Source organism: Cupressus sempervirens, chromosome 5 (genome assembly GCF_028749045.1).
Source record: "Cupressus sempervirens isolate cs-2001-9-10 chromosome 5, ASM2874904v1, whole genome shotgun sequence".
Taxonomy (NCBI): domain Eukaryota; kingdom Viridiplantae; phylum Streptophyta; class Pinopsida; order Cupressales; family Cupressaceae; genus Cupressus; species Cupressus sempervirens.
The window spans coordinates 201,978,587-201,995,185 of record NC_143122.1 but is presented as its reverse complement, the minus strand read 5'-3'; the positions used below and the strand labels follow the sequence as shown (position 1 = coordinate 201,995,185).

At 37.1% G+C, this 16,599-nt stretch overlaps 1 protein-coding gene across 1 annotated transcript in view; it reads right to left on the bottom strand.

Annotated features, from left to right (window-relative positions):
* LOC149555111 (uncharacterized) overlaps positions 1-16,045 on the bottom strand; it is a 37,204-nt gene extending 21,159 nt beyond the window's left edge. The window contains exons 1-6 of the mRNA XM_089829121.1: positions 15,483-16,045; positions 15,215-15,291; positions 12,185-12,413; positions 1,860-2,014; positions 1,672-1,717; positions 1,492-1,583 (exon numbers count right to left, since the gene is read on the bottom strand). Coding sequence (XP_089685247.1) covers positions 1,492-1,583; positions 1,672-1,717; positions 1,860-2,014; positions 12,185-12,413; positions 15,215-15,291; positions 15,483-15,629 — 746 coding nt within the window. The 5' untranslated portion in view covers positions 15,630-16,045. The remainder of the gene's footprint in view (positions 1-1,491; positions 1,584-1,671; positions 1,718-1,859; positions 2,015-12,184; positions 12,414-15,214; positions 15,292-15,482) is intronic.
* Between the last annotated feature and the right edge of the window lie 554 nt (positions 16,046-16,599).

The window sequence follows — 16,599 nt, the reverse complement described above, 5'->3', positions numbered from 1 at the left end:
ATCTACTGAAATTGGCAAAAAGCTAACAAATAATAAGTTTCCATATCCAAGAAAAGAAAAGATCTTCATAAGAAATCATTAAAGCGGTTAGATTTCCTTTAGTTTTTTGTCACATAATTGAGTCTTTAATTTTCTACAAATAAAGGACAGTTTTTGATGGATACTAATGAATCCTACAACTAATGGCACATATTTTTCTGTCATGTCCACAATTCATAAGTTGTTTGCTGTAGCGGTATATGAAGGAATTCAATTTTCATCCTGCATTTTAACTTTCCTCCTATGTCATTTTTAGGAAGAAATCTGAGTCATCGTAAGATTTCAAGTACATTGAATCAAAGAGAATAGTATGCCAAATTAGTAACAATCATTGACGGGATGAAACACAGTCAGAATTCATCAGCTGAAATACCCCTTTATATTTGGACAAAATGTCTACCACCCTTAAGCTGACAACTTGACATGTATCTAGGTCTAGCCTTTTATGGTACAATTAAAAAATCCAAATAATGACTTCCACTGAAAATTTTCAAAATCAACCACACGCCATTGAAATGTTCTATGATTTGGGAGTCAAATGGTTTTAACCAAAACTGAACACTGGATGTGCATATCAACATCTGCGATAACTCAGAGTTTGTGGAGACTCCACTGAACAAAGAATTGAAGCTAAAGCTTCTAAATCTTTTTCTTCCTATGGAATTTGGCAGCACAGTCTTGCCTTGAGATACTAAGACCTCAAGTGTTAAGGTGTGGGAGGCACTATCAGTTAAAAATGAGTTCTGTTATAACTTATAAAAGAGGGTTTGGCAGTTTAAGGAAAGTTAGAGTTTAAATTATGCTTGCTGTGTTGTATCTGCAACAGGTCTTACTGTGATGACATAAGTAAAGTCATGGAATGTCATTCAGTTACTAGAAGCCACGTCAAGCTTCCCAACAAGTATATCCTGTTTTCCGTGTGAACTCCATTAATCATGCTCAGAGATGCAAAGAGGTGTTCCATGGAGTGTGTTTCACTTCAGTAGATGTGACAGCTCCAAGATCTCAAGAGCAAGTTGGTGAACAAGGCAGTTGGGTGAAGGTTGAGGAGGTTTCCATGAGTGGGGAGGATGTTTCATCTAGTATGAAGTGCTGGGAAGTTGGATAAGTTCTTGTATGTCATGGTTCCTTTTTCTCAGTTTGTTGGTCCTTGTTATTGTTGGGACTATTATGGTGGTTCATTGTAAAATCCCCTTTTGAGAAAACTTATAAAATTGGAACAAATGCCTTGCAAAATCAATGGCAAGAGACTTCTTTCCTTCAAGTCTCAATTATTACTATGAATTATGACCTAGGACACCACTTATGACTATCTAAATTATACACTTGATAAGATGTGTGTGTGTGTGTGTGTGTGTGTGTGTGTTAAAAGATTGACTAAGTAGTTTTTGAGGAAAAAGCAGAAGCTAAGATTGCACATTTCATAGAAAACTCTAAAAGATAGAAACATACCCAATATAGAAGAATATGATGATTTCAGTCCATTCACGTACAAGCAAATGAACCCAATATTCACTTGCCACTCCATTGCATTTTAAATTCATCTGAAATTAAAACAAAGAGTCAGAGGACTTAAGCAAGTTCTAGTAGAGGCTGGGGGAAAGAGAAAAATGTCGCACAAAGATCTGATACCATGATTTCAACTAGCACCATCATCAGCATTGCAGCCTTGAACTTCCTGCATAAAGCAAAGAAATAATAAGCATCAAGTAATCAATCTAAATAGAAAATGTAGTGTTTAAATAACAAGAGTGTTTAACCATGAATTGCTCATTATCATCTAGTTCTACAATGGAAACAGGCATATCCATGGCCCATACTTGAACATTGAATACTTGGTATAGACTGCTGTGTGCATAACTTGAACACCATCATGTTCTATATTCCGCAGCTGCTCTCTTAGAAATGCAATGTTTTTTGACAGATGTAGAAAGATTACATACAACATCAAAATATAGATTGCCATCATAAACACCTGTAGATCAGAACATGAATTATGATTTATTCAGTGAATGTACTATGTCAACTTTTATATGTGTTGCTTTAATGACGTGCAAGTAATTTACATACCCACTTCTTCACTAGAAATCAATCAAGGGAATCAAATGCCTTAACTTGATTCTAATGGAAATTAAAATAGATTTTGTTTCTGATGTGAGCATGGCCATAAAAAGGTTAACTGACTAGAAAGATACATCACATATTTCCTTTAAAAAACATCTTCTAAAGTGGAACTAAATTTATTAGGAGTCAAGGAAGAATACTTGCAAAGCCCAGATAACTTAGTCATTGATGCAATCAGTAGCTATAGGAAACACAAGATAAAACAAAGCTGAAAAACTCTCACTCAACACATACACATTGAGGCAAGTGATTTAAAAAACTTGTCATATTCTGAATATTCAAAAGGTGGGGAACAAAAATTGAATATGAGAACAATATTTCAAAAAATAATAAGAGTCATACATAGTGGCTGATTGACTCTCAGTTTGCTCCCTAGTATGGCAATTAATAGGCCAATTTCTTGCTCAAAAGCCATAATTGCAAATCTCAGGAGTATGTCAAAAATGTTAATTATGGAGCAAAACGACTGCAAACTGAAAGACTAACAATTCAGTGATGCAGAACTTAATGATTGTAGAAGCAATATTAATTTGAATGCCATATCCCCTTTTGCACAATTTTCAATCCATGAAGAAGACCTCTAGCCTATCCCTTATTCCCAAAGGCTAAAGAACAGAGCAAGGGAAATAAAAATAATAATATTTAAGTAGGCCCAATCATTTTGTATTTATTTAGGTTCTATGTAATATTTAGAAAATGCTTTTGCACAATTCAAAATGTTTTTCAAAAAGGGCCCTTGCATGTAATTTAAATTTAAATATATAGCTTAAATATTGGGAGGGAAAAAACAAAATAAATGAAAATTTAAAAAATAGATGGCCCAAAGTAAAGATAAGGAATTGCAATTTTAACATCTTGTTGATCAACATTAGTTTTCAACAGAGTTTGGCACCTACTTTTAGTTTTGTTCATCATTCCAGCTTCCAAGTGTTTGAAAAATCATCTGTTTCCTATAATGGTCAGATTTAGAACATTGCGATTCCCTAGAAAAATAGAGCATATCAAACAAGATGAAAAGAAATGAACTTGATCTAGCTTCTCGTGTTTAACCCAGTTGGCTAGAACAATAGTTGTGTTTGCAAAACGCCCTGCAAAGATCTTTCTCAATGCATGTGCAATGTAACTCACGTCTATGTCTAAAAGAAAAGAACCCAAAGAACTAGCTTGGAAAGTAAATTCATTTTCTAAGATTTAAATTTTAAATAATAAGATATAATAATTATTTGTTTCAAAGACATGAAAATCATCTACTGATGAAAATCTAAACAAAAGAGCTCCAGTAATGTGTCTCTGTTGAGGTATAAGAAAGGGGTGGAAAGGCATAATTCTGGACTTGAAATGAAGATTGATAATCTATCACTCCAAACAGGAGACTAGGAAAGATTCATTTAATGCTCCATTTATTAAAGTTTCACAGTAAAATACCATTAGGGCACTACAGCAGTTACACACTGGAGTGAATATAGAAAGATGCCTTACATTGAATTGCTCTTTTTCTTTCCCCTTTCTTGTTTCAAAATATAATTTTTACTTAAACAAAAGTCTATGATTTAGAGGCAGTGTGGTAAGAGGTATTGTACCACCATTCAGCTAAAGGGAGCCACTTGGCCCACTGATGTTGCTGTTCGGAAGTGAAGCAACGAAGATAAGTTTCCAAGCATTTATTGACAATTTTAGTTTGACCATCAGTTTGTGGGTGATAGCCCGAACTCATCTTCAGTTTGGTGCCAGTTTTCTGAAACAGTGCAGTCCAAAAATGACTGGTAAAAGTTGCATCACGATCAGAGACAATGGAAGAAGGGAGTCCATGAAGACGAAATATCTAGTCCATGAAGATTTGTGCAACAGAGGAGGCAGTATAGGGGTGGCTGAGGGCACAAAAATGACTATATTTCGAGAGACGATCAACCACAACCAAGATCACTGTCTTGCCACCGGATTTAGGAAGCCCTTCAATGAAATCCATAGAAATATCAGTCCAAATCCGTGTAGGGATGGGCAATGGTTCGAGCAAGCCAGGAAGGAGGGTCGTTTCACCCTTGTGGCGTTGGCAAGTATCACATTCAGCCACCATCTGTTGAATCGTCTGTTTCATCCCTTTCCAAAAGAAGTTTCTCCTTGCTCGCTCATAAGTTTTGAGGAAGCCTGAGTGCCCTGCTGAAGGAGAAGCATGGAGTTCATAAAAAATAGCCTGATGTAGAGCTGGGTTCTGAGGAAGCACTAGCCGACCCTTGTATCGAAGAGAAGCACCATCCCAAGAGTAATGTGGTATAGCAGAAGGATTATTGGCTAGCTGGTGAATGATTTGAGATAAAGAAGAGTCACTGTCATAGCCCTGCTGAACAGACGCTAACCAATTGGGAATGGGCATAGAAATAGCGGAAAGGGAAGCTTGATTATCACATGTGCGAGAAAGAGCATCTGCCACAATATTCTCCTTACCCTTCTTGTAGGTGATCTCATAATCATACCCCATGAGTTTGCTGACCCATTTCTGTTGTGTAGGAGAGGATACCCGTTGTTCCAGGAAGTATTTCAGACTTTGGTGATCGGTTCTGATGCAAAAATGACTCCCTAAGAGGTATGGCCGCCACTTCTGTACAGCATGCAAAATAGCCATCATTTCTTTTTCATAAGTAGAGAGGGCTAGATTCTTACCAGAGAGGGCTTTGCTAGTGAACGCAATAGGATGGTCATCTTGCAGGAGAACAGCACCCAATCCATTGCCGCAAGCATCACTCTCAATAGTGAAGGGTTTGGAAAAATCTGGCATCGCGAGAACAGGTGTACTGCACATAGCCTGTTTCAGTTGTGCAAATGCAGTCTCAGCAACAGGGGTCCAGGAGAAGGCATCCTTTTTTAACAGAGCTGTCAATGGTGCTGCAATTTTCCCGTAATCTTTGACAAACTTGCGGTAGTAGCCAGTCAACCCCAAAAAACCCCGAAGGCTCTTGAGAGTTTTAGGATGCGGCCAAGTTTTCATGGCATCTATTTTTGTAGGATCCACCCGCACTCCATGGTGTGCAACAATATGCCCGAGATACTCCACTTCCTCCTGGCCAAACACACATTTAGATAGTTTTGCACAGAGTTGATGATCAGAGAGAAGTTGCAAGACAAGCTCCAGATGATGGAGATGCTCAGCCCAAGTTTTGCTATATATGAGGATATCATCAAAGAAGACCAGAATGAATTTTCGGAGGTATGGTCGAAATATGTTATTCATCACTGCCTGAAATGTTGAAGGAGCATTCGTGAGGCCAAAGGGCATGACTAAAAATTCATAGTGACCATCATGTGTGCGGAAGGCAGTTTTAGGTATATCCTCCTCATTAACCCGAATTTGATGATACCCAGAACGAAGATCTAACTTGGAGAAAAAATGAGCCCCATGAAGTTCATCAAGAAGTTCATCAACAACTGGAATGGGAAACTTGTCCTTTATAGTGAGATGATTAAGTGCTCGGAAATCAATGCAGAGTCGCCATGACCCATCTTTTTTGCGAACAAGCAGAACTGGAGAAGAAAAGGAACTGGTACTAGGGCGAATAATACCTTGCTTCAGTAAGTCACGGACAAGTATCTCGATTTCGGTCTTCTGATGAAATGGGTAGCGGTAGGGCCTGATGTTGGGCGGAACACTGCCAGGAAGGAGCTGAATACGGTGGTCCTCTGGACGAGAAGGAGGTAATCCCACAGGTTCAGCAAATATACCAGAATACTTGTCCAAAATGTGTTGGAGATCGGCAGGAGTGCTAGAGACTGCTGATGGCTGCATCTGAATGGAATGGAGCTGAGCGATGACACCATGTGAATTCTTCTTAAGAAGTTTTTCCATACGGTGTGAACTGATGATGCTGAGAGACCCTGGTTGTAAGCCTTTCAAAGTGTGTTGGTGCCCCTCGGCTGAAAACTGCATCCAAAGTTCAGCAAAATCCCAGAGAATGGGGCCAAGAGTGCGTAACCATTGGGCACCCAAAACCACATCACAGCCACCTAAGGGTAAGGCAAACATGTCAGAGCGCATGTTATAATCTCCAATAGAGAGACGCACATTGCGACATTTCCCTTTACAAGGTAAAGTGCCCCCATTGGCAATCATGACTTCAAAGCTAGAGCAGGGATGGATAAAGCAATCAGCCTGTTTGGCTATTCGTGGATCAATGAAGTTATGAGTGCTACCAAAATCAATGAGTATAGTAAGAGGGATCTTCTTGAAGAAACCCTGGACCCGCATGGTTTGTGGAGTAGTGACTCCTGCCAAAGCATGGACAGATATCTCTGGTGGAGCTTCTGGTGAAGGAGGTTCAGGCTGGTGAGGCTCAACCTCATCATCCACTGTTTCCTGAGCATCTACATATTCTTCCAGTTCCGGTGGAGAATCCACATCCAAGAGATAGAGCTTTTGCTGAACACATCTATGGCCCCGAGACCATTTCTCATCACAATTATAACAAAGCCCTTTGTCTCGCCTGACTCGCATCTCTGTTTCAGACAAGTGCTTGATCGGAGTAGTTCTGAGAGCTGGTATGACTGGAGGGTTGTGAGAACCTGTATTTCTGAATGGAACAAAATTAGATCTGGAGCGTTGTAGAGCACTAATCTTGTCTTCCGCTAACTTAGCCAACCCAAGGGCTTCCATCATTGTAGTAGGTCGAAACATTTTGACTTCTGAGCGAAGTGCATCCTTCAGACCACTGACAAAACAACTACGGAAGAATTCATCAGACAAGCCCTCTGTGTGATTAGCTAATTTTTCAAACTCTGTCTGGTATTCTCTTACAGTGCCTGTTTGACGCAGTTTAGTGAGTGCTCCTGTGAAATCATCAAAGGAACTAGGGCCAAAGCGCTCCAAAATGAGGGTGCACAATTCTCTCCACGTTGGGCCATCATTAGCCTTGATGTACCAACGGAACCATTGAAGAGCTTCATGTTCCAAATGAAAAGATGCAAGGGGGACTTTGTGGTTATCCAAAGTATTATGCAAGCTGAAATACTGCTCTGCCCTATAGATCCATCCAGTCGGATCAGAACCATCGAAGCGCGGAAAATCAAGCTTTGGTCCACGGAAATTGCCAGAAGAGGACCCAGTATCTCCTGAATGGTTTCGGCTCATGGCTGACTGCTGAAAGTTAAGACCCAGAATTTTGTCATCCAGATCTTGAAGTTTGGTTTTGAGGGATGCAATTTCCTCTTCCATGATTTTTGCTCCTGTACGCGTAACAACCATAAAACAAGGTTTTTTTTTTTTTTTTTTTTTTTTTGGGGAATGGGTAGAAGATGAGAAACAAAAACTTTTTTAGTTACGGCAAACTTGGATTTGGGTAAAACTCATATAGGAAATGGGTGTTCGACGGGTGGTGGGAGACTATCTGGGGACAAGGGAAAAAGAAAAATGAGGGTTTCAAGGGTAGGGAGGCGAAATGAGGCGAACAGTCCAAGAGGGATAAGGGAGCAAAATGAGGAATTGAATCTTGTGGCTCAGTTTGGTGGCGATTGGATGAGAGGTGAAAAAGATAGGGCAAACCCTAAAATTAGATAAATGAGGGATTTAGGGCTTTGATATGTAAAATTTGGGGTTGGGTCGCCAAGGAAGGAAGTATGCGAAATGATATTGCAGACGTTCTGCGGAAGTATGAGCAGAAACAGAAAGCAAACAAGGAAGCTACGACTAAAAAACAGAAAAATTTTTACTCTTTTTTTTTTTTTTTAACAGTCGACTTAGAAAAATGCACTCACAGACAGAACAACTGAAAAGAGTTATTGCAATAACAAGAGATATTAGAAGTGAAAGGAACCTGAAGGCCACGACAGAAAAAAAAATTTGATGTAATTTCCACCCAGCGAGCCCAAGAGAGTGCTCTAATACCAGATGTGATGAACCTCCTTATAGCAATATCGTGAGAATGCTCGAAATAACAGAATACAAAGTGATAGCAGAACTCAGAATGAATCTACTGATCGCAGGCCACTTCGAGGGGGTAACCTCCTTTGAGCAAGCTCAATACAATAAATTCGTCCGTGCCCATCAAGGGCCTCAACCTATTCTTATATACTGGGTACGATCTAGAAAGTAATACTACCTATGCATGTGGGATAATAAAATATACTCGCGGGACGACTTACAAAGCATATGCGTCCAACAACACTACTCTAACAAAATAAACAGAAGGAACACACAGGTTCCTAACACTTAATACCATACCTCATGTTCTCTACTTTTGAACCATCCAAAGAACTTACTGCAAACTAACAAAAGCCAGAAAAGAAATGCAATGCTTGAAAGAACCTTTTAGCATACCCGAATTTACCAGTCAAAGATTGCAAATTACAATGCCACTTCTCAATAGTATATTCAATTCTATTAAAAGTCAATGCCCCAAATATCATCAAAAGAATCACCTAGTGCAAGATGAATGCCCAAGTACCTGATTACCTGTCCTGGACCATACCATTTGCAATTCCATGCTGCCAATCAATCAAGAAGGTCTCTTATTTGGACCAACCTATTTTAAACCCAAAATCAAGCAATAAGATGACAAAATGTAGCAATTTTCTGTGCTTCAGACTCAACCAAAATGTAGAGCCAGCAAGAAACGGCATATTATGCAACTACTTAACATCAAATACGAAGCATAATATTAGAGTCACATAAGAGAGAATGCATGGCATCTGCAGCCACAGCATAAAAGAAAATAAAGTGGACAAGCTTTCCTAATAGACCTTTACGTTGGAAACTGATTGGTCAATGAACAACAACTGGTACATCTTTAAATACTATAATTGTCATTCTAATAGATTGTGATCCACCACAATCCAGCATTACTAATCCAAAGGGGAGTACACGTCAAGCTATATTAGTTCAAATTGACTCTGGATGGTGAACATGGTATGCCAAGGATAAAGGTGAGCATGTCTATTACTAACCTACTTTCATAGGCGACAGTTCCTCTATTGCAAAGAGAAATTGATCCACGTATAGCTTCATCTGGTCAGTCAAGAGGACCAGAATTATCCCTCAATGAGAAAAGAAATTGAGATGCTGATCATTAAGATCCAACAAAAGTTGATGAAGAGAAAACATAGAAAGGATCAGTTTGGGGTTTCCATTGGATGAGCTAATTCCTCATTGTGGCAGTAACTCAAACTCCAAATTTGATGTGATATCAGAAAATGTTGGTCGGGGCAAGCAGTTGATTCTCAATATTTTTAATATTTTTGAGTTGAAGTTTGCAACCTTTGGGCATTTTGTTGTAATTTTTATGTAATATATATGCATAACCACAATGAAAACAATGGGTTCGTTGAATTGCATGTAACCTCTCATGAAATCTGAATTTAGCTCTAAAGTTAAGTATTAAGACCATACATGCAAAACCCTACAGACAATCAGAGGACTCACGAGTAAGTGTGAGTCAAAACCCCTACTCATAGCAATACTTGCTACAATTCTTGTAAAAATCTTTCCTAAACTCATAAAAAATCTCCAAACTTGCAACTTACGATTTGAGTCAGCCAACCAAAAGTGATAACATTTGTATGCAGTTTCATTTGGATATTTAAAGCTCATTTTTATAATGTATCACAAGGGTTTTATTTCTACATAAATATTGATGCTACCAATTAGAGTGTTCTAGTCTACAAACACATCAGCTTCCTTTCAAATCTTTGATAATAGGTCTTCTGCAACTTGCAATATCTATATGTATTTTGAATATTTGATATTTTAACTTCAATATATTAAAACGAGTTGTCGTTTTCTTATTCACGTGTATTTTGATATTTTATTTTTCTTCTCAAATTATCTCCAAGCAATAGTGATATTGTTAAAATGTCGAATTGAACAAATATAAGAGCACTTCAATATACACCTCCAGAGCCTCAATGAATAGTCAACCTTACCCGTCAAGCCTATTTTTGTCACTCATCCATTCAAACTTGATTTTCAAAAGTAGAATATAGTTTATTTAAAAATATAATTATAAATTAATCTATATTTTGTTGTGAAGTTTTATATGTTTAAAGTTCTAACAATCTACACAATATTTTTCATTTCATGTAACAAAGCAATACAATCCGAAAAAAATTATTGAATTTTATGACTTAAATATACTCATACAGATCCATAGTTTGTAAATTTGTGAAATACTTGAGTGATTTTTTAGCTGGGTGAGTATTTGCAGATTTTACTCAGATTTTTGGATTGCGAAGGTTTTCAAAAAAAACACCAGTTTTTACAGTGAGACAGACTGTTTCACTGCCACTCCAAAAATACACCAAAACTGGCAAAACATGAAAAAAAAGCAATATAAAGATACATTGTATATGCAAAGAGAATTGTGCAGAATGATTTTTATAATTTAATTGCAAGACCATAAAAATGATCATCGAAGTAAGTTTTTGATCCCAAAAAAATTGTGATTTTGCAAGTTATTGTTATTGTAAGATTTAATATTTCAATTTGCTAATTATATTTTTAATTTTTTAATTTCCTCTAGTTTTTATTTTATTTTTTAATTCACTCAGTTTTAGGAGGCAAAACCATTCGGATTTCACATAGATGGATGAAGCTAAAAATTCCATGGGCTGTCCATATGAGGTGATGGATGGGTCCAAAGAAGAGATTCTTCCTCTTTCTCCTATTAATATCATAACTTGCATCCTCCATGATTCCTTGTAGGAAATCTTAGTCCTCAAGTTAGACATCCCTTAAAGTTTGAACAGAACTTGCAAAATCACCCTGAATCATATTTTATTTTCTCCTTAAATCATGTTCCATGTTCGCATCCTTCATAGCCCCAAACCCTCATACCATGATAACCTTGAAGTTGATCATAATATTCTAGTAAGGGATCTAATATTGAGAGTTATCCCTCAAATTTTAGAGATTGAAATCATCACAACCTTCAACCCATCCAACTTTTACAAGACAAAGTTTCCAGCTTCATGGTCACTGTCTTTCAGGCTTCAGCAATATATTTATGTTAGGATTATCTCCCTCCTCATCCACACAATCCAAAATTATTTTAGTATCAATCTGCATAATAATGAGGCCTGATTATTATCATGTTCAAATACATCTGAATGAAATTTAAATTTTATGTTAAACAATTAATACAAATAGAAATCTACGGATCTTGGCTTGCACTAAACCCAGGAGTACAATGATTAAATACTACTTAAGCTAATTGAAAATAACCCTTTTGTAACGTTCCGTAAGATAGATCTCATAAACTATAAAAAGATAAAAGGATTCAAAAACCATATTGAGAATGACAAAGTTTCAATTCGTCCTGCAGAGTTGATCTCAAAGGTCACAAAATATTCAGGTTTGTCCTTCAGGGGAAGAAAGCACTGTAGTAGAGAACTGGACCAAGGGAATAAGCGGTGATGAACCAGTCTAATATCGTAAAGAAGATAACATTAACTGCTTGATTTATTTTTGTTTTAATAATAAATGTTGAACATACTAGTTGCTCCAATGCTTCTACCTATGTACGATGCTATATGTCTAAGGCACTGAAAGTGGATAAACATCATAAAAGTGTTGGGCATGATTAAGGACATGATTAAGGACACATAAATATGCCAGAATTATTCATGAAGCACATCAAGGTAAGTACCATGCAAAGAAACTTTTACTTTTCAGGTTTCCGAACAACTTGCATCTACATATCAACAAAAAGGATTCAAATCAAGGATGTCTTCATCCACAAAATTCCAAAAAAAAGGATTGATAATACAAATAGGCAAGCATATTGAAGTCATGCAAGCTGAATGCATTTCGAAATTCATCAAATCCTTATTTCAGAGTACAGAAATATCCTCTTAGCATCTAAGTATCTGGTTTACATTAATACACTCAAATAAAGGAGTACAAAACTGCCGCATGATAAAGACAAAAATAATAGAAGGCATGTGTCTGCTATGATGATAATTACACTTCTCCACAAAATCAATGAAAATAAATATAGAATTGGAAATAGGAAAGCAGAGGACCAATAATATTCAAGCAACTTACAGAAAACTGTGGCACAGCAGCCTTATAACCAGTGAGAGCCAGGTACAACAAGGACACCATGCCAGCAATTGAACGGCGCTCAGATATAGAGAGTTGCTCACGCATAATGCAATAGCCATGTGAAATAAGAAGAAACGCAACAAAACAAGCTGTTTCCAAGAATATTCTAGTCACAAAGATCCCAAATGCAACCCAGAATGAACACATGCTTAAGTGAAGGCACGAGTACCTGAAAATCGCAAAGATAAAATGGTGTTAAACTACCTTGTCCAACAAAATTCCAAAGAAAAAGAAGAAGAAAAGTCAGATAAGCTAGTTCTGATTACACATCCTCAAGCATAGATCCAGTAAATGCTTTAAAGTCCCTGAAACAGGATATCAACATGAATAAACTTACATAAAACAATCAACACATGTTTGTACCAGTACAACAATCTACCCATAATTATTCATATTGGATCAAGACAAAAAGAATTCTCAAATAGAAAGATACTTTAGCATGTTGCAAGTACAAAACCATATATATATACATGCACACAACATTAAGGAGGTCCACTGCATCCAGCTAAGACTTCAGTTCAAAAGTTGGAGAAGAGCAAATACCATATACAATACTACCAGTTTTATCAGGTGATGATTTTGAAAGCAACAGGAATGATTATGTGATCATCAGCGCAAATCTATGATGAAGTGGCAATTCTATAATCAATTTGGGTGATATTCTGATCAATGGAGAAATTGTGCGATCATCTAGCAGTGATTCAGATCAATTAGCAGCAGTTCTGCCTCAGCCATAAAACGAGTTGAATTTGGAAATAAAAAGCATTGTTGTGCCTTCAGATCCTAAGAAGTAGGCTTTGTTATATCAAGAGAGTCTTCTAGCACTTATAAGAACCATTGGAAGTCCAAATTAGGGATAAAGGGCAATTGGAAGTTGTAACTTCCATAACTAGAATCTGAAAGAACGAGGTTGGACATGAGGATTGGATTCTCTTGTACTATTATTCTCAGTTATATAATCCAGTAGATAGCATTTGCTCCTACCTACTGGACTTTTCACCACTAATAGGGGTTTTCCCAGCTCTGATATTTGTGTTACATTGCATGTACTTCTCAGTATTTCATTTGTTTAAAGAGCAGCACTTTAGCACCTTCATTTCCCAGTCACTTGCATTCCAGGCAGAACAGTAGCATAATCATTTGAAACCCTCGTTTCTAACCAATGACAACCAGATACTCAAATTAAAGATCACATAAGTTGCAGGATCATTCTATAAGTTGACTCTTTAAATTCATTTTAAACCTACAATCAAATTGAGAGCACAACATAGCATATTACTCATTGGTTTGTTATCATTAAAGGCAATATTTAACAAGCTCAGTTAACCACTGTCTAACTTAAATTAGTTTAGATGTTTCAAGTTTCCGTGGATCAAACCCAGCCTTCACTGCTAATAAGTTTCTCAGGAAGAATGAAATGTGTCTGAATGATTGACATTCAAAGAGGAAGATGATCTAGAACACCACAGTGATCAAGTCTCATTGTTGCAACTGATTTACTGAAGAACGTGAGATCAAAATAAAAGGGAATGTTTTTAAGTTGCTGCGAGGTATAGTTCATAATCATAAAAAGAACCTTCAAAACAACTGTGGGCTCAACTACAAACATGTTATTTTGATCAAGAGATTGAGGATCACTTCCCACCGCATTTTCTCCTTCCTTAAGTATCAAGACTCAATCTACAAAACAAAAACATTTAATTCATCTGTATGTACTCTCTATTAATTATATTGGAGATGTAGGTAAGTTGTAAATACTAAATAGTGCTTATAGTAATACACAAAATTTAACTGTGGTAAAACAATAGAATGCCCGAGAAAAATTTTGGGGGTATCGTACAATTGATTAATTACTTTGCAGATTTTTCTTATAAACATTAAAAAATATTTTACTTAAAATTTTGCTAAATAAACTACATTTCCCAGATTTATTAGTATAAGTTGCAGCTTTTATGATGTTTCCACAAATTATCATTTTATCCATATCAATCACAGGGGTAAAATGATTCAGATAAGAAGTGCTGATGGGAGAGGCATTTTCAGACTTAAGCTCAGCATCAGAGTTGTACATGATATATATGGTATACATCCACGTAAAACTGTTATAAACATATAATCCTTGCTGAAAGTGTAGTTGTTCCATTGTGATTAGTGCTTGCATGCTTGAGTGGGGTTTTTTGACATTCTACGTCTTAGAGTATTTTGTTAATTTTCTATTGTTTCCTTTACTAATAGCATATCTACTGAGGCATCCGGAGATGTTGGGGGTCGTCCCTTCTGAGAAATTTCTTCTGCTGGTCTCTCTGTCTCAAGACAAGTCCCCATCTCCAAAACAGCACCCTACCCCAGGTTTCCAAGATTCGCAGATTTGTTATTGGAATAGAAATAGTAAGTAGCGAGCATACGATTCTAAAAGTATTTCGCATAAGTGTTTCCCCGTTAATAACTAATCTCGGTTTCACAGGGACAAGTTCTGGCCCTGAAACTGCCACCCCTTTCCCCAGTACAAAGTCATCAGTTCGATTCTCACCGATGAATGAAAGTCTTTGTGCTTTATCAAGTCTAACGCAGATGTGCCTGTGCGTTAAGCGTAAGTACCTTGTCAAAGAGCCAACCCCATCTTCTGTTTGAGAACCGTAATCCTCCGTGTATAAAGCTATATACATGTGAATTTCTTTCAATCCTATCATCAATCATGTAGCCAAGGCTTTTGTACTTCTACCGAGAAAAACGACCCAAAAAAAATTTAAAACGGAAGAAGAAAACCTTAAATATTTTCAAGCTTATGCTAGACAATTCATACAATCGTTTGTTTCAAAAGAACATTCAAAAGCGCAGTCAAAGGTGCAATTGATTAAAGGAGACGTCAAAAATTGCAGGGATTGTCAAATTCATATATTCATACGAAGAAAATACATATAACGAGTAAAAACACATCAGTCATGTACTGGAATTAGTATAAAAACTTACCAGAACAGAAATGAAAGACCAAGCACCAGAGCTTTCATGACGGGAACAATCGTCATCATCCACTGTAAATTACCATTCTGTAGGAAAACGAAAAAACAAACACACATGTACCACAATCATGTACTGTAAATCAATACCCATTAACTAAAACAACTCAAACAGAAGCGTATATGCTACAGGGGAAAAATTGAACAAGCTGGGTATGTTACAAAGCACTCCAAGACGGCTGGCTTTACTCTAGAATCTTATGACGCTGAGTTGAGTGTACCTGGAAATGGCGTTTGGTCCACGTGTTGAAAACCCATATGCAAACCAATAAGAACCATACTATAAAAGATGCCAGAAAAAGATAGGGAAGAGGCCTGTAAGCTCTATCCCACATATTCGAACCAGAGACCATTATGTGAGCTGCCATGAGAAATGGTGGGAACTAGCATGTGGGTATAGTGCTGATTTTAGCGGGGATTTTAGAATGAAATCCAATTGTATTTAAGGCAGCAGCTAAACCATTTCAACTACTTTGTAATGAATAGACCGGTTGATTTTTCTTGCAAGAGACGGAGTCTGTTGACGTGGTGAAGGTCCCGGTCGTTAAGCCGGTTGTTGTTGTTATTGGGTATAGCTACTCCCAGTGCTCCAGATTTCTGTCACGTAACGACGTAATAGGATACTGGGATTATGGTGGCCAACAAAAAAATTCCCTGACTTTTTGTTTCGATGGATTAGGAAGAGGATTGTGAGGCTTTAATTCGTGCTAATTTGGTATACCTTAACGTTTTTGTGGTTTTTTCCCTTGGATTGGCTTAGAGATCATGGTACAGCATTAGTTCAGCATTATAAGTAATTATTTTGGCATGGTGAGGTCATGGGTCATTGGATAGTTATGTGTCAATTTTGTTGTTTTTAGTGCATGTGTGTTATGAAATATGTAAGTTGATAAGCATATAGTAGTTGTCCCATGGTAGGATACTTTGACATGACTCATAGGTAGCTTGCCAAACATTCTTTTAATTGATAGAGAAGATTGAAATATTATATTATGTTATGATTCTTGCTTTCTATGAAGGTTTGAAATACTATATTAAGATTCTTGATTTTCATCAAGGTCAATCCATATCACATTGAAACACTTGTACTAGTGGGCTAATTGATGGGATAGATTTTGAAGACCATTATGCTGTCGCAAGAGAATGATAACAATCGACCCACATTTTCCTTGTGAAGAAGATTTTATGTATGGCGCACCATTGACCTATTAGGGTCCTTCCTTCGAAAGGAAATTAAAATATGTATGTCTTTATGGAACAAATATGGTTCTATGGGACATGAACTCTTTTACTTTACCCAAACTTTATTAATGAATATTTGCATAAGTGTTAAGGCTT